The following is a 26385-nucleotide window of genomic DNA, read 5'->3' on the forward strand; positions in this document are numbered from 1 at the left end:
TTTCCTCTGCTGGAAAAAAATAGTGAATTACCTAAGCATGTGTGACTTCTAGAACCACTCAAAAATGGTTTCTGAATATGTGACTGCTCATCTTACCTTGCTCCTGTCGCTGTGCTGTTCTGATGTGTATGCTGCCAGAGTCACTTGGTTGCTGGGTAAAGGAAAGTCACCCCCTTTTAAAATAACGCTATGCTATTTACTCATCACTGGTATAAATCAGGCTGTAAATAAGTTTTTTTTTAACTAAGTTGACTCTGCAAGAGATGATCTGTGATTCACTTGATTTGTTGCTGTCAGCAGACAAAGGTGAAGCCTTTCCAAAGACCAGACGAGACAATGTTCCTTCCTTAGTGGCTCTACCTTCATACCTTGGGTTTGCCACAGAATTAATTTTGGTGTGGAAGTGGGTAAACAAGCTGGAATGTGTTTAGAAAGTTCTCTAAAGGATGTGAGGTTGGGATTGAAGTGGCTAATCAAAAACTCCATAAATTTTTGGACTTACATCTGCAGGTCTTACCAAAGCAATTGGTAAGTGTTCAAGATGTGGGAAATATTTTCATTTAATTGTAGTTGCAGACATTAATATCTGCTTGGCTGCAGTAGCTGCATGTGAAACAATCATAAAACTAAACCAGTCCATCTGTACCGAAGGTTTCCTTTAGAGGAGGGAGTGGTGAAGTACTTTGGTGTTGAGGTTTGTAACACTGACTTCAGTGAAGCAGGTGTGCAATTCTCCCAGTGTTGAAAGTATTTCTCTTTACATCAGAAACTGCTGTGTTCTGATGAGGTGACTGAGTTGTCTTCTATATCCAAATGCACGTCCCTGTTGATAAATGAGCATTAGTAGTTGTCTTGGCTATTTACAGATTTAAAAAAAAGAATTCTGAAATTATGGATACTGTATGTATTTCCTTTTGCAAAGCAGTAGTGCTCATGACAACTGGAAAAAAAAACCCAAAACAACTGAATTGCCAATTAATCATAATTTTGAAATGTTTTGCACACATGTTTGTGCCTCACCAAAGAGCAGTGAGCTGTGATTGAGCTGTAGCCCACTTTATTCACAGTGCCTGCAGCCGTGTGTTATGAGTATTTCCACACTGCAAAGACCTGGAACTCATCCCAAAGTCCTGAAAAAGTCAGAATTGTTTCTAACCCTGAAGGGACAGTTCTTACTTACTGGTGGCTCTTAAAATTGGTCCATAGGTAGGTGGCAAAACCATGCACACTTACTGTGTACAATTTTTTGCTCTGCTGCTCTGTTTTTCCCAACCCTTTAAATCACTAGTTTGGTAACACTGGGTTCTTGAAAGCTGCTTTAAGTAACAGGGTAGGAATTGGCTCAGAACATTGTAGCCAAGAAATTCTGGTCTCTAGGATACTTTGTTCCTGTTGGATTCTTCAAGCCATGATGTTCCAGCTTCATCCTCAACAGAATTGCTTCATTTTCCATCTGTTCTGGTGAAAGGACAGTTATAAAGATGACTGGACTTTTCTGACTTGCTGTGATAAGTAGTGATGGTTAATACTGCCCTGGGCAGGGTGGAAAAATACCTTCAGTGGGTCCTGAACTAGTGGTAGAAAAGGACATCTTAAAAAGACAAGCAAAATAGTTGGGAATTTTATTTTCAGCTTTGGGTGACTTAAATTTCTGACCTTTTTGAAGTTATCCAGATAACTGTTTTGAGAGATTTATCATCTTCTAAATAATCATTTTGGATTATATATGGACTTCTACACAGCAGTTGAAGAGATTATTCATGCGGAAAGTGCATGATTGGAGTTTATTTTCAAAAATATAGAAAACTACTGTAAAAGGTAATTTTAATAAGTAGGTTTGCCGCATGAAGTTGAAAATCTCTTATTAGTCCTACATTGCTCTGAAACATCACCATTGTGAATTCTGTTTTAACACTGGAAATAAGTCATTATTTACAGTATTAAGAAATCTATTTATTTGGGTGATAACCTTAAGTTCAGACCAAATTTACTAGGTGATAGGGTGCCAGCTGCCACAAGGAGGAAGTCCCTATGTGAGATATTTTTGGTGTAATAATTATTAATATAAAATACTTGCATTTTCAATCATTTTGCAAAGATGTAGTTAACAATCTGCTTTCCCTGTCTCCTGCTGAGTGCTAGAAACTATTTTATTTTGACAACAGTTTTGTAACTTAGAGTAACTTCTTTTAGTTCCTAAGATTTGGTTTCTGTCCCAAGCCAAAACCAAAAACACCCGGTAGTTTCACATTTGAGCTGCAGCAGGAAGATGTAATCACGGATGTGGGTTCCAGCACGCTGTTATACAGGAGAACAGCTCTGGCGGCAGAGCTCTCCGCCATGAATCCAGAAGAACAGATTGTAACGTGGCTTATTTCACTAGGAGTCTTAAATTCCCCTAAGAAAATAGTGGATGATCCGGAGGGGTTCCTGAAAACTTCTCTGAAAGATGGAACTGTGCTTTGCAAACTCATGAATCGGCTTCTTCCGGGATCTGCAGAAAAGGTAACGGTCTCTGATGTATTTCCCTACACTGAGACAGAGCCCCGCTCAGTGAAACCCTGCCCTGGGCATTCTGAGGCTTACGCTGGTGAGAGGAGCAAGGAGCTTCAGAGAGAGGTGTTTTACATTTAAGTTTCTAACTGAGAGCCAAGTATGACTGTAGCTTTGGTTCTTTGATTTTGTTTCTACATCCAGAAAAAAGCCCTGCAAGGTTGCAATTGACTCACCCATGTTCAGTCAGTAGCAGGAAATACCTGGCCTACCAGAGATCAGAATATCTTGATTTTAAATAGAAGGATTTGCAGTGTGTCAGTATTTACATCAATATAATTAATTGCAACTGTAAATATATTCACTCTATCAGAACTCTTACTGCAGAATGCTTTGTTAGTCAGGAAATGCACTGGAGAAGCAGATTGGAACAGGAATAAGCAAATAACGCTTGCATCTGTGCCGTTTGGTCTGCCCCAAGACCAACAAATCCCTTGGTACTGAAGCCATGTGAATGCCTCCTGTTATAGTTTGACAAGGCATGTATTCACAGTCCAGAAGTGTGATAAGAATCTGAAGGAGAAAGAAAAGGGAAGGAGTCTAATGAGGGATAGGAACTGGCAACACAGAAGTTTTTAAAAAAGCAGCTACACAACAGGTTCTCCACCCCATTTAAAAGGAGCCTTTCATTGTGCAGAAATCAGTTTTGGTAGCTCCTTATCTTTTTCTTGGTGGTTTGGGGCAGCATGTTGTTAAAGGTCATCAATTTCCCACTGTCAGTTAGGGCACTGTCTCATGCTGGCATTCAAAACAAGATGCCGACAGTTTCTATGTGTGCATCACTTCCTCCAGTGGCTTTCTTCCTGCTTCAACAGCTTGCCTGCCACCCCCACCCGCCCCCTGAAGAAGCTTCCCTAATTCAGTATAAAAGGCACATGTCAATATTCATGCAGGCCTTCTCAGTACAGGCAATGCAATGAGATCAGTGGATTTTCTTTCTTTAGTATTGCCTGGAGCCTAAAAATGAAGCTGATTGCATCAGTAATATTCAAGAGTTCTTGAAAGGCTGCACACTTCTGAAAGTGGAGGTAAGTCAACTTAGATCCTTTCTTTTATTGTAACATGCCAGTTTGATCAGCCTCCTCAAAGGAAGCCAGTTATCAGAGGGAAAAAGTTGGTATCAATTCTTCATCTTTTGTATTAATAGCATAAATCAGAGCATGGATGATTTAATGTTCAGTCTGGGTAATTTGGACACAGTGTATTAACTGTGAGCTTAACAGATTCTCATCTTCTAAGACAAAGCATGCAGCAGTAACAGGAGATCTGTCTAAACAGACTTCAACCTGGACCTGTTCATAATTCTTTTTTTTCATTATTAGAAGGAATTGCATGTTTTAGCTCTGCTTTAATGGAAAGGTGAAGTATTCTTAATACTGCAGTATTTTTTCATCCCCTGCAACTATTGTGTAAGATTCTGCCACACACATATTAAATTGTTCCTTACACAAAAAAAAAAAAAAAAAAAAAAAAAAAAAAAAAAAAAAAAAAAAATTTTAAAAAAAAAAAAAAAAAATTTTTCTCCAACAAAAAAAAAAAAAAAAAAAAAAAAAAAAAAAAAAAAAAAAAAAAAAAAATTCCTAATGAAGTCAAAAGATATCTTTCTTGTGGCTGTTCCTGATCCTATCTGTGTAGATTATTATGCTTAACCATAGCTCATATTTGCAAGATCGGGGTCTAAATTAATCACTTCAGAGTTCTATTAATTTTGCCATCAAATTTCAAATTTGTTACTATCTAAAGACTTTTGTGTCACACTTAAATTCCTACAGTAAAAAAAGAAAAAAGAAACCTGTAACTATCTTGTTTGAAATATGCTCAAGATTGTGGAAAAAAAAAATTCTGAAGACAAGTCTCCCAGAAACAGGGACAGAATCCTTGGGCATTATACAGAATATTCATGCACCACAGTGAAAAAAGTCAAACCCACAGTAGCTCTGTTCCTGCATTTTTTCCTTTGAGGGTCTAAACAAGAAAAGGGCCCTTCTCTTTAGAGCTTTTTAGCTATGCATCATGAAAATGTGCTTATTCCAGAACTGTCTCCCTGGTCTTTTGTTGCCCATTTATTGTTGTCCATTTACTGGAGCCTACTGCAGCAGCACAGTCTTAAGAGCATATATAGAGAGAGAGAGATTTATAATCCCTGAAGGCCTATTGCTTCAGAAATCATTTGTTGCCAGTCTTCTGGTACTGACCATGTGATTTCCTCCATTTTTCTGAGAGTTTAGTTTTCTATTTGCAAACTAATAATAAAATGGTTGTAGTGGAAGGTATTTTTAAAAATGGGAATCTTAAACAGCTAAAAGGTAGGACAGGGGAACAGTCCTCACCTGTTGGGGAGTGCCATCTCACAGCTTTGAAGCTCATTCTGCAATGTTGCAGTCACACTCCACAGTTTTCAGATACTCAGAACAGGCAACATGATGTGTCCATCTCTAGGTGTTCCTCTGATTCTCCATGTGCCTTTTTGTCCTTGGCTTTAATAAACTCAAGGTTTCTGGCTTCTTTTTCCTTCTGATTTATATCCCACTTCATCTTTGAAATATTCTGAGCCTTCAGTAGCTTCCCTTAAGCTCATGTATGCCTCTGCTGTTTGTTGTGAGAGGAGACTCCAAAAGCTGGATAAAAACTCAAACCTCTCTAGCTCGAGTTTAAATTTTACAGTGAAATGACAACAATTTCTTCTTGTTTTTTTTTTTTCTTTTCCAAAATATTGTCATATTAGAACACCAATACCTGAATTTTCCTTCTTCCTAGCTCTTCTCTGTAGCCTCATGCAGAAGAGGGCTCAAGGTAAGACAGCTGAGATGGTGGGCAAGACATGGCACAGGCAGAGTGCTTATGCTTCCTTCCGACTCTTCTCCCATGTTGCCAGCTTTTCTGAGTCCTCTCAAGCAAAGCCTCTGCCATCTGTTCCTTCTAAAAGCTGCTCTGTTTGGAACATCTTGACAAGGAGACTCTAAGCAGCATTCCTACGGGCGATCCTCCCTCAAGTCTGATCCCTAGTTTGCCTTGGAAAGGGCCATTGCCCTTTAGGAGAGGATTTACTGCATCACATTTACTCTGAAAGTGTGTCTGGAGCATCAGAACAGGCAGAGAGCCTTCTGCTTCCAAGATCTATCAGCATTTAAGTTGCAGTGATCAGGTTTTAGGTAAAAGGAAGATGGGCACAGAATAGCATTCTGTTCTGCCTCAGCAATGTGGCCTGAGGAAAGGGTAACATCACGAAAGGTCTGGGCTTAGAACGTTTTAATTCTGTGACAGCCATCCTGCTGCTTACCCACCCAATGGATATGAAAATCAAACCCCGATTGTTCTCTCAAATTCTGCCCTTCTCCAAATGCCACAGTGAACTCATTTCTTAGATATGAAGAAGTACCCTAGGGCTGGATCTGAGCCAATTTGTTCTTGAGACTGACAAGGCTATGTTAAGGTCAAATATTCTGTTCCTGTTGCAGATGTGAACAAAAGAGGATATTCTGAGGAAAATGAGAGTTCATGACTTATTTTCTGTATGCTGACTTGTACAAAAGGGCCTCATCCTGGGGAATCTCCAACATGACATTAGCATGCCATCCTTGCATCCCTTGGCTTCACTGTACTCTGCCTTCCATTTGCTTTTGTCATGGGTGTTTGTGCAGCTGCCATGTAATACACCACTTCACTGGACATTGCCAGCATGCAGGAAAGGTGGTCAGTGTGGAAGGTAGGGTTTCCAGCAGCTTTTGGGGGAAACTCAAGTCCCACCTCCCACTGAACATACACTGCTTGCCAGTCTTTCCCAGTAGGAGGGAATGCATGGAGGTTACTCTTTCAGAGCTACACATATGCACTTCCCTCCTACCCTTTGTTGTCCTGGTAACTCAGGAAGTGGAAGAAAGACACAGTGAGGCAAACAGCAACTTCTCTTGTTTCACAGGCACAGTGAAACATTTGGACATAGGGGTAGAAGGACACTCTGACCTTCCTGCTATGAGCTGGCTCCATTAAGATGAAGCCATTCTATAGGCTGGAGGTGTGAGCTGGAAGAATCCACCTCATGGCAGAGTATAAATAACAAAACTGTTCTGTAGCTTCTGAAGCCTGAAATCTTTTGTCCTTTCATGTGTGTTAGTCCTAAAAGAGATGGCAAGCAGGGGAATCACCCCATCCTTATAACTAGTCAAGTGTTTTAATGACGTGATATAATGACACTGTGTCAAAAACTTTCCAATAGCTTTTCACTGCTAGAATTTGATCCAGGTTATAAGAATATCAGTCAACCCAGCTCTGCTGAGACAAAGGACTAGGCAAAAGACACGGGCATTTCATTGGAGCTTAGGTGTCCTTAGAGGATTCTTTCATGGTTTGGACTGAGGAACAGTGCAGAAATCCTGAATGTGCTCCATTTACAGCGTGGCTTCAACATCTGAGCTGTGTATCTGACCCAAGAACTGGTCAGTGAGTGAGCACTGCTAAAGCAATGCCAGCTGAATGCTGCTGGGTTGAGGTGGAAAGAGGACAACAAAGAATTCTGTCCTGATGGCCAGGTGCAGTCTAGTGTAGAAGAGTCAGGAACAGATCATGACTAAAGAGAAAAACCATAGAAGGCTCCTGGCCTAGCTTGTTCTTAAGGATGAAAATGAGAACTTTGCTTTTGCTCTTGACACCAGTGTGCATATAACAACAGCAGATCAATAGCTAAGCATCATTTGCTAGTAAAGGAGCACAAGACCTTCATTCAGCAGCCACATTTTATTGTTATTAACTACAAAATTTATGGCAAGCTCTGAATTTTGTGAACTAAGAACAGTATATGCAAGATAAATCAATAGCTGGATTAAACCTGGCTGTCCAGAACAATCGTAGAATATGCAGAAGGTAATTACCATCACAGGCAGCACAGAGGTTATTTGTGCTGTTGGAGGTGCCTGCAACCTCCAACAAACTACCTGGATTGAAGGTGTGGGAGAGCAGGTGAGAAACCATCACCCTTTTAGCTCCCCATCCATGCACTCTCAAAACCTGCTCTGCTTTGGCTTCACTCCAAAGTGACATTGCCTCTCTAGCTGGATAACATCAGAAGCAAGAGCTCCTGCCCAGCACCAACCAGCACAAGCACTGGAGAATGGGTCTGTCTGCAGTTAGAGTGACCCAATGTAGCAGAGACCCCTGGCTCCAGGTGTGTGGTCTGTTCCTGCGTGGGGCTGGGACAGCTGGGCTTCACCCTGGATATCAGTGCAGTGCTCCATTCCCTGTCTACACTGCAACCTGCTGGTGTGCTGAAGTATCTGGGGATTTTCCTGTTCCCTGTAGGAGAATGTTCCCCAAACAGATGGGCACAGGCAATAGAGGACATGTCTCACTGCCTCTGCTGAACTGTGCCCCATCTATGGGCCCTTCTGCAGCGTTTCTCTTCACAGTGGTGCAAACCTGCTGCAATTACTGTGCCAATAGTGTTGGTATTCCTTTCCTGTCCTTTTAAATTTTCTTTTCCTTCTTTTTTCCCTTCCCTTCCCTTCCCTTCCCCTCCCCTCCCCTCCCCTCCCCTCTCTCTAATTCACTTTCTTCCTTTCTCTCTCCCCTTTTCCCTTCCCCTCCCTGATTTACCTTTCCCCATCCCCTTTCCCTTTCTCTCCTCCTCCCTCCCCCCACCTCCGGCCTTTCTCTTCTTCCCTTTCCCATCTCTTTGATCTTTGCTATCCGCTTCTTGCTCTTCCGGGGGTCTCCCGGTGCCTCCGGCCCGCGGCCGGCGGAGGGAGCTGCGGCCGCGTCCCGCAGCGAGCGGCGGGGCGGAGCGGGGCGGCGGCACCGCCTGTCACTTCCCCTTCCCTTCTCTTCCCTTCTCCGCGCCGCGATCCGGCTCCGGGTCAGAGCCGCAGCGGCCGCTCCGCAGCACCGCCCGCGCCGCCGCCATGCCCCGGGGCTGCGCGCTCGCCCGCCCGCCGCCGTGAGTACCGACCGCGGGTCCCCGCGGCTGTCCCAGCCGCTCGGCAGGGGTGTCTCCGGGCAGCTCCCGCGGGTGTCCCCGCTGCGGGGGGTGACGGCGCCGCGGCGCCCGAGCAGAGCGCCCGGAGACGGAGCGGTGCTTGTGCTCCGGGCGCTCCGCGGGGCAGCGGCGCTCCGCCGCCCGCCCGCCCGGCTCTGGCTCGCTCGCTGGCGGAGCTCCGGCCGCATCGCCGCTCCCGCTGGAGGCAGAGGCAGGTCCAGTGGGAGCAGCCGGGTCAGCGAGCGCCCGAAGCGCCGCGTCGCTGGGGGACGGGCGGCTCTCGCCCCTGTCCTCGGGTTTGGAGGGGTCGCGGCCGCGCCGGGCTTCGGGCTTGGCACCCAGCCGGGGCTTATCCGACTGTGGACAGCTCGGACCCGAAACACAACCCGGCTTTCTCTAACTTTTCTGTGCTTCCCGTCGCGGGACTGGGATTTTGGGTGCTGATAACTTGCTGGCCGCACCCGGGTTTGGGTCTCCTCGTCCTTCCCGCAGAGCCGGGCCCTCTGGTCCCGGAGCACCGGCTCCTGCTCATCCCCTCGCTGCCTGTGGCGGAGGCTGGCGGTGCGGCAGTGCAGAGCTTCTCTTGCCCGGCGCGATGCTTGACGGAAACAGCCAGGGTGTTTTACCGAGGGGAGCTGCAGTCTGTGATTCTGGAAGTCAGAACAGCGTTTTAATAGAGATCCTCAGATGACAGTTGTAGATTTAAATGGGATTTTAGTTATATCCACCTGATCTTCCATATGTTAGAAGTGAAAAAGCCTTTTCTGCCTCTATTTATCTTCTAGCTGCAGCTTGTCTTTTAGCTATGAATGGAACTATGAGTGGATTGTGCTGGAAAAAGTAAAATTTAGCTCATAAATGAGGACTTTTCTGTATGAGGAATTTATTCTGGAATGAGCTGCAGAGTATGTTTACATTACAGTAGCTGACCCCACATATCCACTGTTCCACAAAATTTCCCCACGAAGAAGTTCTAAGTGTTATTACTTGCTTTTGTGCTAGAATTTTTTGCATATCTTTCTTCCTGCCATTTTCATATGGACTTTGTCAGCCTGATAACTCTGAGCTTACAGCATTATCCTCTGCATTGAAGGATTTGGGATGAATTTTACTACTTGGCTCCTTAGGAAAACAGGCGTTAATTCAAGGCAGAACTTTATTTTTCTGGAATTACTGAAGTGGAAGGAAAAGGATGTGGATGACAAAATGACACACCAGAGAGATGCATGCAAACAACCCAGCCTGGCTGTTCACTTTCCTCTTGTGCAACTGTAATGTCCCACGCTGCAGCAGCTGCCCCTGGGTCAGCGCACGCCCGCTCTGTTACCGTCTCCCTTTCCGCGGAGATGGGAACATCGCTGCTTAGGGCTGAAGGCTGTGCTCGCTGCCTGTGGCTGCAGGGCAGGAAACCTGGTTCCATGCACCAGCTGGCAGAGGGGATGGGTCCAAAGGAGCAAACCCAAGTGAGTGCAGGTGATAGATCAGCTCAGAAACAGCCCAAGGTAGGTGCGTGTGTCCCTGGAATGTGCAGAGCAGTAGATGCGATCGGAGCTGTGGAGCTGCAGGTTTAAATATTTGTAATGACAGCAAACTGTCCCCGTGCTAAGCATGGATTAAATATCTTTAGGGTAAAACATGTCTTGTAGTATTGAGTAGCTGAGGCAATCTGAAAACATATTCTCAACAAAGAGCAGCCTTCGTACTGTCGTACTGTGTTGGACTTTGGTGCTGCTCTGGTGTGTCTGTTCAAGAGGAGGAGATGCTGCAAGCATCCAGGGCTGTGAGAGAGGACAGTCCCCTTCCTATTTGAAATATGCCAAGCGTACTCAATGAGCTCTGTGTGGAATGCAAGAAAGGGCTGTTTTAAAGGGCAGTACTAGCCTAAAGGTAATTGAGACTTGTCTCCTTATTTAGCAGGATATACTCTTTAGTGTGTTGGAAGTGTTTGTAATTAGATGGTGTCTGCAAGGAGAATTTTCAAATCATCTTTCTTGTTCATTGGATTTGCGTATCTGTGGTCTTGATCTGCAAGACAACATGTATTTGGGGATTAGCAGATGGTGCCATGGTGGTACCAACAAGAGGGACTTTTTGTAATTCTTATCTTTGCTTCATTAATGGTAAGATTTGTACAGTCTGTAGGAAATTGAGAGCATTTTTCAGGTGTTAGAGGGGGTTGAAGTGTTTTGGAAACTCAAAGTGCCCTCACTGTTGTGGTGGTAATTTCTGAAGTGTACAAGGTTCAGGTTGTTAGTCATGGAAAATAAGCCCTTGCTAACCATGTATTTCTGTTTCACCATTGAGGATTAGCAACACCAAATTCTTTAGGGTGAAATTTTTGTATATAAGACAACTGGGTTTGTCTTCCTGTAAAAAAAGTGTAAATAAACTATATATTGCAATAGCAGAAAATTCCATGTGTATTAATTCTGCTGTGGAAAATATGTGTGTGTTTATACATAGATCTGTACGTACAGCCTCAGTCCCTTCAGCTCTTGATAGCAAAAATAGCAACAAAATCTTTCTTTCCCTCAAGGCCAGCAATAACCTTCTCGGTGATTTTCAGAGAAGTCTCTGCTCTGCAGACAGCACTGATTCCTTCCCTGTTCCCAGCCTTACACTCCAAATGCTTCTGGGTTTCCCTGCCCTTCCCACGCTGCCTGCCAGCGGTGCCCCAGGAGTTCTCTGGCTGTAAAGGAAATGGGACTTGTCAACCCTGAATGATCACCCTTTCCCTGTTGAGACACAGGGGCTGCCTAATCCCCACTCGCCCTCCAGCACCATGGGCGGCTCCAGCAGCCGGTGTGAGATGTTTTGGGCTCGACTGACTGAGTTCATCTTTCACAGGTGTTTGATCCACATGATTTGTACACTGGAGATCAGTTCTCCAAGGTTCTGAGCACATTAACAGCTGTAAATAAGGCTACTGAAGGTAAGAAAAAAGGGGTTCTTCTATTGTCCTTTCAAACTATTTCTTGTGTGTATGCAGGGCTGGTTTTTAATTTTTGTTAATTCCTGCTTTATGGTAATTTCTGGAGATTTGTCAAATTGTGCTGCCAGCACTGATGGTGGGATTGGTATTTCAGGCTTCTGCCAACTCTGGGTTAAAATGTGATGTTTCAGAGTTGCTGTATGAACTCTGCAGAGCTCAATTATCACTTTACACTGAGAGACCTCTGCTCAGTTTTTAGCATTAAGTATTAAGGGGCCTCAAAGTAGGTCAGCATAAGGCATCCTCAATGTAAATGAACATGCACCTCCCAAAATGCAAATATCAGATTTTTTAAAGAGTTGTGTTTTAAAGCTAAAGAGAAAAACAGCTTAATCTGCATAATACCTTTCCTGAATGTCAAAATAAATGTTGTTGCTAGCTGCTCAGTCAATTGTATTGATGTTTTTCTCTCTCTCCTCTCCCTGGCTCCATGGAGCAGGCTCCTGGATCTGGGAAGCAAGCTGATGGCTTGTCCTTGAGAGCAGGAGTAGGCTGCTGAAGCAAAACAAATCACCTCATTCTGATTCCATCCCAGATATGTAGCTGTTCCCTACAGACTGTTTAAAAATGATATTCAGTAGCAGAGCCTGTGGAAGGAGAAGTTCAGTGGGGAGTGGGGAAGATGGCGCAGTGGTGCTCTGGGCAGGGCTGAGGGGATCAGAGTCTCTTTTCTGAGATGATGAGGAGCAGATCTGCCTGGTGCTGGGAAGAGTGCACAGCCTCTTGTTATACAGGTGTGTTAGGACAGACTCCTGCACACCCACCAAAGTCCAGCACCAGGAGAAGAGTTCCATTTCCTGTTTGCAGGTTACATTTGAGATGGTTTAAAGGAGGAAATTTCAAAAAGAAAACTCATTACTTTTTTCTCATGGGAAGGCTTTTCTTTTGGCTTACTGCATTATGCCTGTACATGATATAAAGTGGTGTATTAATATATCGTACATCAACATATATCATAATATATGTCTAATAATAATATATAATGTATAATAATAATAGTATATATTTGTAAACCCTCTCCCACCCCCTGTGATTTGTACATACATATGTGTGTGTGTGTGTGTGTGTGTCTGTATGTATAACGCTGCTCTGAAGAGATTCAGGTTCTGAGGATGCTGTTCTGCAGCCAGGACTCAGCTCGGCTGACAGCTCACTCTGTAGAAGTTTGGGAATGGGAATTTGGCCTCAGCCAGCCTCAACACCTCCTCAGTTACCAACAGCACCCGCTGACCCTGTGTAGAAGCTCTTGCAGTTCAGTGTGATGCGGGGTATAAAATGTAGGTTAACTTGACAGGGAGCAGCCTCTGCAAATGCTGCTGTTGTGATTGATATTTGCTTCAAGCAAAAGCAAAAAGCAGAGAGAAACTCTCTTGCCTCTGTCTTTGCCTGTTGCTGAACTGGAGGGGTGTGATGGGATGTGTGCTGACAGGGTGGCAAGGCTGCAATGCCATTTTCTCATCCGTCCCCTTATTTACAGCCCCAAATCCATACCTCCAGTCATCCATGTGCCAGCTCAGCCCGGGACAGGGCTTTGCTGGGGAATAGTTCCTGTCATGTGTTACTGACGGGGCTATAGAGAAGCTGGGATCCTCTTGGTTTCATGGCAAACATCTGTTTGAACATATGCTTTCTGTGTTTAAATGTTAAAAAGCGCAATGCCTGTGATATAATTAGCTGCTCAGTCAGAGAGCACCCTTGGGAAAAGTACAGGGTAAAATAAATATGTGTCTCAAACATTTACTTTTTGGTGGCTTAGTCAAATTCCTGAGGAGCAGGAGCCTGTGTCCTACAAACTGCCACTGCAGATGGTCCAGTTTCTCTGTTTTGCCAGAGGCCACAGGCTGAACAGAGCATCAGGGTAAACCTGGTACCACCTACTGCAGTTGCTGCTGTCACCAAGGCTCTGACATGCCTGCACATCCCAACACCCTGGTTGTAGGCAGAGGGAAATAGGTGTCAGCTGAGGAAAGGTTGTGGAAATGTATTTCTGGGCATCCATTTGAAGTCCAAATTCTTGTGTCTTCATGGATCTTTCTATGTAAATAACTGGAGGCATCCTTCGTAGTGGATATACTTGTAGTTCAGCAGCTGTCCATCAAAACACAGCAATACAGATGCTTGATGCTTTTTGTCTGCAAGAGAGGGCAGGGGAGGAAAACCAGCTGTGCTGGATCAGACAAGGCTCATCTGCCAAAAATAGTGTAGGAATGCAGGCAGAAAACCCAGCTATTTTAACCATAGTTTAAGCAACATATGGCAGCAGTGTTCTGTGCTGGACCAGGCATGAAATAGGACACTGTCATGATGCGATATAAATGATACACTTCCCTGCCAAACTGTCAAAGGCAGTTTTACATTTGTTTCTAGGTTGCTGCAGATATTTATAAAAGCTTTGGAAGATTGGGAGGGGCAGGGAGAGTCATAAAATCTACAGTAATGGAGTAATTTCCGTGGGACTGTGGCTGATGACTTGAATAAGTGAAATCTGGACTCAGGATTTATGCCCTCCCTTTCAGAAGGAATTAGATGAAGAATATCTCACACTGGCAGCCAGCCACACCCCTAGCCTGTGAGTCACCAAGAGCAGCCAAAACCACGCCTGCTCAAATATCAGGATGCTTCAGAGAGAAAAACCCACTCTGTTGGCAAAGTGGGTTTTACGTGGGGAGGGATTTTGCAGTTGCCACAGCCCAGAAAGCTGGGAATTCACCATGCAGTTGTGTAATGAGCAGCACAAGAGAGAAACTGACTCGCTGACAGCACACAAGGCTTACCATGGATGTTGTCCATCTCTGGAGCATGGACTGGCTGGGCTGATGTGTGAGTATGGCATGGCTGGGCTTGGTAAGGCAGCAGCACCTGGCAGTCATAGTCGTGGACCTGGTCCCCGCAGCGCAAGGGTTTGGAGAGAGACAAAGCAAGTCCCTTCCCCGAGTGCTCACAGTTTGTGTTGCTCCAGGTCCAATCTAAGGATGAGGTATTTTCCTATTGAAATAAAAATCCTCTGAGGAGAATAAAAGCCCAGATGAGTTCCTGTAACTCCTACCAAACTTCCCCTTCAGAATGAGTTTTCCATGCCGACATTCAGACTGGAGGAGAATGGAGGAAAAGCAGCCTTGCAGTTTGTCTTTTCTGATTTCTGCATACGTTTTATGGCTGTATCACCCTCTCCTCTTGCAGTGTTTTCAAGGCAGAACTCCAAACATGGTCCACAAACTTGCGCATCCAGCACAGGAATCCCTGCAGACTGCTCTGTTCTGCTTTTGAGGTCCACTGGCACATGTGGTCCCCACTGCAGGTGGAAAACTGCAACACTGGAATGCAGAAAGGTCCTAAAATCTGAAGAGAAGCTACAAGGCCAATCTTAAAAGTCCTTCACAGTTTACTGAAATGATAATATCTGCTGTTGTGTCTTTTGAGCACCATGGGACACAAAGGAGGTGATCTGAGTGGTGTCCCACAGTGTGCTGTGGGGTACAGTAGCAGTGAAGCACTGGGAATTACTGCGTGTCTTGTATCCCATGCTTTTACACTTCTGCAGCATCCAACAGGATTCCGGGGCTCAGCGCTGCTAGATTCTGCCAGGAACTGCTCTTAGCAACAAGGCTACTGACTCAGTCTTTGCACAGTTTGGACCAGGAAACTTTTTGTCCTCTGGCAATTGTTTTGGTATTAATATAGAAACAAATCACTAATTACAAAAACAGATGTGTCAGAGCAGCAGCATTGCCTCCAGCATCAGATGGGGAGCAAAACAAGCCTAGAGACTGGTTTGCAAAGCAAGGAGCTCTGAGTGTGAAGGAGGCAGCTCCAGGAGCTGCTGGGATGATCTGAGCCTTTCCGTGGGCAGTTCATCTCCTGGGGATGACACTCCTGTCCTTTCTTGGCATGGCTTGAATCCCTCTCTCACATGACTAATGGCAATAGTCCATGAACACCAATCAAAATAGTGCCTAGCCTCTTTCAGCTGGATAATGAACCCAGAAGGACTCCTCTAAATAGAGGAGCAATTGTATTGGCCAGCTGTTCAGCATTCCTCCCCTCTCAGCGGGATAGCCCACACTGCAGCTGCAGAGGTGACCTAAGAGCACTCACTGGAGAGCTAAACTTTGACACACCTTCAACCTTCAGCTACTTACTTTGATCCCAGAAACACCCCCAGTGGGTACTGAGTACTACTCTACTTTTCTACAGTTTTAAGGGGGATTTCAAAGAAATACTGCTATTGGATGTGTGGCTGCAGAGCTGGCACAACCTTGGAGTGCCTTTGGATGCAATTCAACTTCTTCCATGATGGAAGGGTTATCCCAGCCCAGAAAACCAGCCTCACTGCTGACTGGGAGTGCCCACACTGCAGATGACATGCGCTTGCTGTCTTGCTCTCATAGTGCTCTTTGAACTGTTGTGCCCTGTTCCTGTTCTCTCTACAGGCTTTACTCTTTGCTTTGCTGTGATGTGGAGGGATGGTGGACAGCTGAGTAAAACTCAGATGTTGTTTTGTTTCCTCAGATCAGCTGTCAAAAGGGCCATGTTCACATCTGTCGTCTCTTAGCTCCTCGGCTGGAGACCCCCAGAGTGACTCCAACAGCACAACTTCCCAGTCAGCAGGAGTGTTACGGAGGCAGTCCAAGCCTGTGGTACCCTTTATTTAACGTGTAACCGTGGGTTTGATGGCCTTGGGGGTAGTTGTGATTGGTGCCTCTGGATCAACACCAGAGGCTGTTCTCCCCTGGTCTCCATCATGGGTTTGCTGTCTCAGCTGGAGAGAGTCCTGCAGCTTCTCCAAACTGCAGTGTTTCTCTGTGTGACATGAGAAGAGTGATTCTTATCTGCCACCCATTGCATTGGAAAACTAAATTAATGCTTGGGAGGGACCTTGTGGTCCTCTGAAGGGAGTGTTTACACAACAGCAACCTATTATTGGTTGTTATATAGAGCAATACTGAGAAAACAGCTGTCACAACAGAGAAGAACAATGGCTTGTCCTAGTTGTTTCTGCTTTTTTTTTGACTATTTACTGATGTTTTTCCACATTTCTTTCCTTAGGAGATGACCGAGAATGGCAGTCACCAGCTGGTGGTAAAGGCCAGGTTCAATTTTAAGCAGACCAATGAGGATGAACTCTCTGTTAACAAAGGAGACATTATTTATGTCACTCGAGTTGAAGAAGGGGGCTGGTGGGAAGGCACCTTGAATGGAAAAACAGGCTGGTTCCCAAGCAACTACGTCAGAGAAATCAAATCTACCGGTAAGCAAATTGCTTTCAAGGGCTGATTGATGACAGTGGCATAATGCAGAGGACCCTCGTGCCTTTGGGAAATTGCTGCTATTTATTAAGGACTGTTTGTGTACTTCAGGCAGCTGGGCTAATGGAAGGATGAACAGAAGGGTAAAGTGCAGTGTTTCAGATGAATTGCTTGAGAGCTGCTTCACCCTCTTCCCACCACATTGTGCCTTTCTCTTGCTCCCCCAAGCCCCAGCAGCATGGAAGCAGGGATATTGTCAGAGGATGAGGACAGAGATGAATGTGGGTCCCCTTTGTCCTGGAGAGCTGTCAGGTCATTCCAGTGTCTGAGGTCAGAACTAGCTTTTTGTTAGAGACCTTGGTCAGGCAATGTATTTGTGTTTGATCCTGACTTTTCAGGCATCAGTGGAATGGATGCTCACCATCATGGTGTGGAATCCGACAAAAACTGCATGGCCACAAGGCATTGTCAATGTTTTGGTCCAATAGTGATGGTTGGTTTCACAGAGTACATTTTTCCCCAGATGCTTCTACTGCAATATTGAGAAAGTAAGAGGGAGGGGATGATCTGTCTGCTGACATCTGCCTTTATTGAGCTTTGTCTTGGGTGTCCTTAACATTTTCTGCAAAGTGGTTGTACCCAGACATAGGGTGATGATGTGAAGCCCCTGCCCAGCTGCCCTGTGGCATTACACATCCATTCAAACAGCTCACCCCTGTCCAGGCCTTTGTGTGAAATTAAACTGTTTTTTTGCAAAATGAAACTTGACTCCTTCGTGTGCCTTGAGCACTTACCATAGACAGAGACCAGTTGTGTGCTTGGTGCTGGTTCTGTGGCTCAGGATCTGCTCTGGCCTCAAACACAGATGCCAGCAGGGATCTGCGAAGTAGCTGCAACATGTGCAACCCCTGTTAGACATCCTTCCTTCTACTCCTGCAAAAATAAAGCAAAGGAGTGGAAAAAATCACTATATAGTGCTCAGAATTAGGTCAGTTTTATTTGATTCTAAATGAAAAAAATCATTGTTAGGATATCTCATCTCCTACTGTTTCCCTCTGGGAAATGGTGTCTGAGCTGGAGCAGGAAGTTGTAGCAGGGATTGAAGGCTTGTCTGGCACAACTCAGGAATCACTAATTAACTCAGTGAGGGGAGAAGAGAGATGTTTTAAACAAAGGAGACCAAACTTCAGTCCTAAAGGGAAAATCAGATGGGAGCTGCATGACATGACAGTACCTTACTGAAGTGAAGGGCCAGTCTCGCATTGATCCTGGTGGAAGAGCCCATGAGATTTTTCTGTCTGTGGAGCTTTTCCCACCAGATCCTCTCTCAGAACCATTTCATGTGTTCAGGAGGGTTCATTGCCCTGGTGTCTGTGTGCTCAGGAGATGTGTCTGTATTGCAAGTGAGGAACATTGGAGCAGGGATTTGTCCATGTTTGTGTGCGTGCACATATGTACAGACCTGGAGGCATCCACAGTGATTTATCAAATGCAGAATGAGAATTGATTTCCAGGGTTTTGTGAGCTTTTAATTTAAATCTACCTTCATTCACAGAAGGATTTTGCATCACCAGTGACTGTGGGGACAGGAGGTCAGCATATTGATTGGGGTTGGCTTCAAGTGCCTTGTGAATCACCTGGAAAAAAACATAGAATCTGTCATTTCTGACAGACACCCAGTTTTAAAATCAAATTTAGTGGGCCAGGTGAAGCAACACTGTAGTTCCAAACATTGACAGATACTGGGCTGCTGCCAGGGATTTTGGAGCAAACCTGGGTGTTGGTTGGCTGAGGCTGCACAAAGCTTCTGGTGTGACTCGCTTGGCCACTGTCAGTGTCGTGCATGCCACTGGTTTTATCCTAGTTTTTTTTTTTTTAATGGGGAAACAAACCCTGCAATTGAAGTTTTGTGGTCAGAGGGGTGAAGTTATATTTGCTAGACATAATGTGGCAGTGTCTTTTCCTGATGGAATAATGAGAGCTGTGCACTGTAATTTATTCATGGGTGTTTTTTTTGTACAGATAAACCACTCTCTCCCAAAGCATTAAAAGGGCTAGAAAACACTCAGATGACAAAGAATTATTACCCTGTGGTAAGTTTTAAAGTGCTGATTATACATTTTAATAAGTACCATGTTATTAATCTTCTGAAGTAGCTCCTTCCCTTAAAAATCATTGATGCAATATGTAACAATTGGGGATGTGACTCTGTGTTTAAATGCAGCTGTTTCCATTCCCTTGATTCAAAGCCATCGAGACAATAAACCACAAATGGAAGTGGCTGCAAGATGTCAAAAGTAGAAACTTGAAGTAGACAACTGAGATAATTAAGGAGAGGTGGCAGCTTTCAGATCAGTGCAGGGGGAGAAGGCCCAGTATTTCCTGTTGATAAAGATGGGAGATAATGTCATGGTGTAAGCAAGCAAAATCAGGGCTCTGGCCGCTTTCTTGGGTTTTGCTGGAGCTGTTACACCCCACGGTGCCTGTCCTGTGCCTCTGCCAGCAGCTGCAGCCCTCAGAGAACGGGCAGCTGCCACAGCTCATGGCCTGGCTTTGTAACTGCACTTGGCTTTGGAGCAGCCTGCCGGGCCATGACTTGCTGCTGCAGAAGGGGTAGGGAAACATGCCCTCCTTTAGGTACTGCTGCCGAAGCAAGGAGGTCTGGTAAAGCAGGGGCAGCTACCACAGCCCCCTGTGTCAGGCGGTGATGCGAGAGAGTGAAGATGCCTCATGTGAGCATCCCTGGCTCTGTGCTGGAGCTACATCCTGCTCATCACTATGTCTAAATATATATCAAGCAAAGCAGAAGCAGTATGTCCAGGGAGCTGGAAACACCTCCACTGTCTCCAGAGCTTATCCACACTGAGAAACTGGAGCGCTGACTGGGAGTGTGCAGGCACTGTGTTTGTCTGCTGTGCAGCCAGAGACAAACCAGCTGCTGAGATGTATTAGCAAGACCAAATCCAGATCATTACATCCCTGAAGCGGCAAATGAGGCGTGCCCTGCTTGATCTGTCACAGAAGCCATCCTTGGTGCAGCCATTAACACCTGCTTTCCAGGCCTCCCCAAGTTTGCAAAGTAAAATCTCAATATTTGACCACCAGGACTTCCCTGAGTGTTTTGGGTTCTGCATTAAGAAATGTAATTTCTGGATTTAAGACACACTTCCATGCTTTGCCAGACTTGGAAGCTGATGTCTTGTTCTTTTGACTAATTTGCTAGTACAAAAATCTTAGTGCTGTGTTTATCACCCTAGGTATTGCAAAATATTCTGGAAACAGAACGAGATTATGCGAAGGAACTACAGTCACTTCTGGGAACTTACTTAAGACCCCTCCAGTCTTATGATAAGTAAGATATAAGGGCATCTGAGGAGGAGAGAACACTGTGGGAGCCTTGGGGTGTCATGGACAGAGGGCTCGTGTTTAGACACTGTTCATTCAGGAGAGTTGGGAGAGTCGTATTCCAAGGCCTCTGTATTTCAGTCATTTCTCCCTTCCCAAAATCTTCATGTGGGAAAATTTTTTGTGCTCTCAGCCTTGTAGGCCTAAATGAGGGTGTTATTACTCTTAGGATGACAGAAACGGGCACATTAGCTTAGGAAACACCCAACCTCACGCAAGGAACAAAGAAGCCCCTACCTGTTGGACCTTCCTCCCATAGGGAAACCCATGGCATGAATCCCTGAAGACAAAACTCTCTGTGCACACACCTCATTCCCCACCTCTGGCTGAAATCCCATCTGTCTGTGTCTATTAGACAGCTAAAGATCTGAGAAGATTAGTGGGAATAAGTGATTAAAATCCAATTAAGATAATCCTTGGCAGCAGACTTCTTCTCTAGGAGACTGTGGTCTGTAGCTCATAGATCATGAATTTTGTGTTCTGTCTGATGCTGTGTCTGGGGAAAGAGAAATTTTTGTGCTTTTTTGGAAGGGCTGCTGATGAATAAAAATGTGGTTCTCCTGAGAGCAACTTCTCTTTTATAGTGACTGGTGATGTGGCTCTTGTAGGCTCAGCACCGGGGACATCGCGGCATTGCTGGGAAACATGGAAGAAATCTCTGCTTTTCAGCAAACACTGAACCAAGCCTTGGAAGAAGTTGCAAAGTAAGTTTGTGTCATAGCACAGAGGTTGTTAAGCTTTTTAACTGTAGCTAAAAATAATAGAAAGACATGTTCATTAATGTTTCTTCTGACTGCTGTCTTAGACTTGTTAAATATAGAAGACAATATCAGGACTGAGGAGAGGTTGCAGTCAGTGCTTTGGCAGGAGGAAAGGTAGAAGGAACTCTAAGATTGCTGGTGTTAAAGCATCTGCTGAATGAGTGTCACTAGAACTGACACAAAAGTGTGCCTAATCCAAAGATGCAGGCACGTGCAGGGTGGGAGATCTGGCAGGCATTGAAGATGGGAATTGCCAGGGAGCAAAGAGCAAATTATTAGAGGTGATAATTTCCTGCAGGGAAGCTGACTGACATGATTAGCCTTAGCTAAGGGCTGAAAAGAGATGGGGAAAGACTGAATATTGAGAATATATTCAGGCTGTGGCTTCTCCTTCTTTCTCTGTCTTTTCATATTCGTGGGCAGCCCAGAGAGTGGTACTCCCCCACCCTCACACTGCCCTTAGTTCCAGCGCATCCTCATCCTCATCATCTGAGCTGTAGCTCTGCTGGTGAGACATACCAGGTTGAGTCACAGGTTGTCTGAGGCTGATAATAGGTTGTGATGCTCCCTGTCTGCACCACAGGAGCCCAGACCCACCTGAGGATCCTCCTCTTCCTCCTCCCCAGGTGGCAGGTGTGGATATTTTGCTCAGTGCTGCAGTTATGAGGTGACCTGGGAACATCCCTGAGCAGTGGGTAGTTCCTGGCAGGTCCCTGAGAGTAGCTGCAGGGTGCAGATCCAGAGGCTTAACGTGGCTGGTGTGTTGGTGTCTGTAGGCTCCCTGAGAACCAGCAGCGTGTGGGAGGCTGTTTCATGAACCTGATGCCCCAGTTCCGCTCCCTGTACCTGACGTACTGTGCTAACCACCCTTCAGCAGTGAATGTCCTCACACAGCACAGGTGAGTGATGGAGAAGGAGATTCAGACTCCTTTAAAAAGTTAACTTTTGTTATTAATACTTGGCCTGGCAAGGCTGCTGACCTCTGTTTTGACAATAGGTCAAGGGTATTTCCTGCTGCTGGCACTTAGGGCTTTTCAGCAGGGCCTTTCAGCTTCGGCATGAAGACAGCTCACACTGCTCATGTTCAGAGCTGATCTCACAGGACTCGCCTTTTTGCACAGGACTCACTCCCACCTTGGGTCAAACAGGCAGCCTCAGCTCTGGCAGTAGCATCTTCTGTGAATGTTACCTGCTAAACAACCCAGTGGGTTTCAGACCCACTGCTCAAGTGCTCACACACTGACAAATGGGAGGGTGCTCCCCTGTGGCACCACGGTGAGGAGCACATTGTTGCAGAAAGAGGATGGTCATCCAGTCACCCAGTTACCCAGTTTATTCACTGAGCTTCTATTCGACCAAATGGTTGATTTTCAGGGTCATTAGTAGATCACATTAATACGTCTTTCTTTGATGTGACCCACACGAGTAGACACTTGAATTTGTGTGGTCCTGCTCAATAGTGTGCCAAGTCAAGCTGCTATCACTGTGTCATCCCTAACGCAGATTAGCTGTCTTCCCTGCAATGATGGGAAAGCCAGGACTACATACAGAGTGTTTGTCTTCCCATTCTGCAATGGGAACTCACAATGTATTCACTTACCTGCTGAAATCCAGCTTTAATTCAGTGTAACAACAAGCCTGGCTCCAGCAAATGACTCATTCATGTGATTCCTCAGTCTGACCCCTTTTCCTAAATCAAAGAATCGTCTTTGGCAAATGTGCTGACACACAGAAGCCGTGTTCTCTGGAGCAATGTACATGCAAACACCTGCATCACAGCTTCCAGCAGGGTCCCAATGCATTGCTGCAGCCTCCTCCAGCACAACACTAGCCTATGCAGCCCCCACCCCCTCTCCCCGTCCACCAGATACCTGGCCCTGTGCCACCTTGCTGTGCTGGGGGACCAGCTGCTGGCACCAATGGGCCTCAGGAGCTGTGATTTCCAACACCTGTGGCCTCACAGCATCCTCTCCTGCTTTCCAGAGGAGAATGGTCTTGCTTGGGCAGAAGCTCCCTGCCTGCTCCATGAAGTGGGTGGGGGGTGCTCAGAGGGGAGTTTGTGCTGCCTTTAAGGACGCCCAGCTCAGAGCAGACCCCTGGCCATCAGGAGAGCATGGGCAAAACACAGCTCTCAGCTCTGAGAGCCTTCCCTGTTGGTTTCTTTAATAGTGATGAGCTGGAGAAGTTCATGGAGAGCCAAGGTGCAGCCAGCCCAGGCATTCTCATCCTGACCACAAGCCTCAGCAAACCCTTCCTGAGGCTGGATAAATACGTGACACTGCTGCAGGAGCTGGAGCGGCACATGGAGGTAGGTGGGATGTGGGGCTGCTGGGCAGGCTCTGCCCCTTGATGCTGCCAGAGCTGCTCCCTGAGCTTCAAGAGACACCTCTGCCTCTTGGTATTTGAGCATCATGTGGCTAAAAGTACTTACCACATCTCCAAGGAGATGTCCCATGCCCCCCAGACATTATCCACCTCTCAGATTAAAAGTGAGAAACTGGTGGAAGAGTCTGAGGAATGTTGTGGAAACACATTACCTGCTCTTCACCCTAACCCTTCCTCAAAGATGGGCCATTTCCAGCACAAATAAAAGCAGAGTCTAGAGTCGGGCTACAGCTGCTGTTTATTTGCACAGCCAAACGTAAATCTGTGTTTTTGTTATCATTTGATGAGATTCCTAAGCCTGGCCACTCACTCCTGTGGCTCACAGGCACATTCCCACCCCTTGCCCCAGGGCTGTGCTCCTGGGTGGAGGCAGAGCTGCACAGACAGACATGTGTCTGGCCTCCAGTACAGATACAGGGGTGCAGAGTGAGCCCCTGGGAGCAGGGAGAGCAGTCAGGGGCACAGAGACTTCCTTGGCAAGAACCAAGTGTGCTTCAGGACATTTCTTGCCCCAGGGACTGTAGAGATCTCTGCTACTGGAGCTCTGCTGCTCACTGCTGGTGTACTCCAGCTGCAGGAATGCAAAACTCAGGGTGGTGCAAGGGGCTGAAGAAAACAGAAGCAAAAGTCTGTTTTTAAGCAAGTTTCCATTTTCTCCTCACCCAGTTTTAATCACCAGTTAATTCAGAACATTTGTCCATGACCTACAATCATGCCAAAGGAGTAAAACTTCTATGCTTGAGCCAGGGATGTTCCTGCATAGGAGGAGAGGGCATGAGAGCCTGCAGGGTAGGCACATTCCAGACCTTCCTGTTCCCTGTCACCTGGCTGAGCTGAGCTGCAGGGACTGAGCTGAGCCTGGCTGCAGCCCCCCTGCCCGTGCAGGGATAACGTGCTCTTTGCAGGATATGCATTGTGCTCTTTGCCTGCTCTCTGCAGGCGGCTCAGCAGTGGGTTTGGGGACACACACGTCACCTATTTGTCTTGGTTTCTAAGCTGAGTGTGGGAGTTTTGTTGCATGAATCAGTAGGCCTGAGGTTTAAGCTGTGATGCTGTGGGAAGAGGATGGCTGTGTGCAGTGTGGATGTACACCAAAGCATTCTCTGCACTACTGCAGAGCTGCTGAGGGGGCAGGTGTGCTCAGGGCAGCCACCTGTCCCACATTGCAGATGGGCAATGCCAGGCTGCAGGGGCAGCTCCATCACAACCTAGACACCTTATGATTTGCTTGGCATGAGAACTTGGTGGTGAGGAGCAGGGCCTTAGATCCAGGAGAACATTCTGGGAGAATGCTAGCATACAGCTGGGGTCAGAGATAAGAGGCACCATTCTGGTTTTACCTGGCCTAAGAGCTCTCTGCTCAGACATGCCCTCCCTTAAAGCCAGAGGTGAAGCTCCCTTGACGGTGGTGGGTTTCCACCCTTGATGGGGCAGTGGCTGGAATATCTGGCACTGCAATGGAAGTTTCCTTCCTGAAGGTGCACCCTGCACTACTGCTTTCAGATAACCCTGTTTTCAGTGATTTTTCTTTGCAAGTCTGATTTGTTCTAAGTCCAGTCATACCTACTCTTGCTCTGGCCACTTCACACTCATTCAATTGGTATCAGTAAATTGCATAGCTGCCTTTTGCCATGCCATGTTGAAATGGATGGTGGGGAAGGTAGCTGGGAGACTTTGACCTCCTCCTGAAGCCCATGCTGCCTGTATCCTCAGCCCTGTGTACTGGAACTGTGGGTGGGTTAATGCTCAGGGTGGGAGCTGCTGCTGCTGATGGCTGAGGAATTTGCTCTCCCTTCACTAGGAGGCGCATGCAGATCACGAAGATGTTTTGAAAGCCGTCACATCCTTCAAGTCCCTTGTGGTAGGTGGCAATTCTTAAAATAGAGCCCTCCATTTCGGGTCTGCATTTCATGAAGAATGAGTCAAGCCTGACATTTGTCTCCTCATTAGGAAAAAAGGTCTTTTGGAATGGAAAAGATGGGTTACAAAGAAACTGAATTTCACATTTCAATCCTAGAGCTGCTCCTGTGGCTGCAGCAAGTACATGCTGGCTCTATGGTGCCAGAGCAGAGATGGTGGATCTCCGAGTTTCTCTATTACTGAAAGCCACGTGTAGACCGTGGTGGTAGCAGGGTCCCTTTCATGTTCTGTTGCCTCCAATCTTTTCCACCTGAAACTAGACCACCCCTTGCTCATTGAGAGAGAAGTTAGCACAGCTGTGACTGACCCAAGTGCTGGTGCCAATGGGAAGTTCTCCTCTGAGCCCATGGAGTAACTCTAGGTTTTGCTGAGATTTGCTCCACAGGCATCAGGAGGCTTGGACCACATTCCAGTAATTTGTGGCTCCAGGTGCCATGGCCATCGGTGGGGAACAGAGAGAATGGATGAGTCAGAGATAACAAACCCATTTTTGTGAACTGTCATGTGCACCCCTCAAAGTTCTGCTGAGATGAAGTAGAGCAGGAAAAGCCACCCAAATGGACAAAGGTTTTACCTGGAAAAGCTTTTTATGGAAAAAAGCTCTAGTGTCTCTTGCTTTGTAGCCACAAAGAACCTTTCACTATAACCACTCCAGATATGGTCCAGCTTCCTTCCTTTAGCACAACAGATGTTACCCGTTTGTGACAGATTTAAGTGTTTAGCAGTGCAGATAAAAGATGGGGAGGAGAAAGTTCATAGAAAACAGGAAAGGGCGATCATGTTACATTTACTTAGAAACTCAGCACCCTTTCCATTTATTCTGGAAGCTAACAGGAGAATAACTCATTTAAATTACAAGGTGTCATTAATCTTTAGGAAATCTCGTAAGTGCTGGATGGTTTTACTTGAAATGTGTACTTCGGTGATGAGTAATTTAATGTCATTATGACACAACTTAAGAGGTTCAGTGTGAATTTGAGGTTAGACAGGTAGAGATGCCCCTTGTGATGGGCATGTGGTCCTGTTATAGGACCAGGAAGGCTCCCAAGCAAAGGCAGGGAGGGACCAAGAAGCTGTTGTTCATCACAGACTGTGATGAACTCCTGTGGATTATATTTGGATTTTTATCCTGGGAACATTGGATTCGGACACTTG

General features: G+C 45.9%; 1 protein-coding gene across 5 annotated transcripts in view; it reads left to right on the top strand.

Moving 5' to 3' along the window:
• Positions 1-2317: 2317 nt before the first annotated feature.
• Positions 2318-26385, top strand: part of ARHGEF6 (Rac/Cdc42 guanine nucleotide exchange factor 6) — a 38243-nt gene continuing 14175 nt past the window's right edge. For 2 of the 5 annotated variants that reach the window (XR_005954461.1, XM_041459227.1), the window contains exons 1-11: positions 2341-2505; positions 3498-3581; positions 11369-11453; positions 16023-16150; positions 16560-16761; positions 18782-18852; positions 20017-20111; positions 20773-20868; positions 21702-21824; positions 23095-23233; positions 25112-25171. Coding sequence is in view for 4 of the 5 variants with exons in the window: in XM_041459227.1 (XP_041315161.1) it covers positions 2341-2505; positions 3498-3581; positions 11369-11453; positions 16023-16150; positions 16560-16761; positions 18782-18852; positions 20017-20111; positions 20773-20868; positions 21702-21824; positions 23095-23233; positions 25112-25171 (1248 nt within the window). In the remaining variant the exon portion in view is untranslated. Of the gene's footprint in view, positions 2506-3497; positions 3582-8375; positions 8483-11368; positions 11454-16022; positions 16151-16559; positions 16762-18781; positions 18853-20016; positions 20112-20772; positions 20869-21701; positions 21825-23094; positions 23234-25111; positions 25172-26385 lie in introns of those variants that run through there. The other 3 variants (XM_041459225.1, XM_041459228.1, XM_041459229.1) reach the window with 3 other exon arrangements.

The sequence above is a fragment of the Pyrgilauda ruficollis genome, unplaced genomic scaffold (genome assembly GCF_017590135.1).
Source record: "Pyrgilauda ruficollis isolate IOZ18807 unplaced genomic scaffold, ASM1759013v1 scaffold133, whole genome shotgun sequence".
In the NCBI taxonomy this organism is placed as follows: domain Eukaryota; kingdom Metazoa; phylum Chordata; class Aves; order Passeriformes; family Passeridae; genus Pyrgilauda; species Pyrgilauda ruficollis.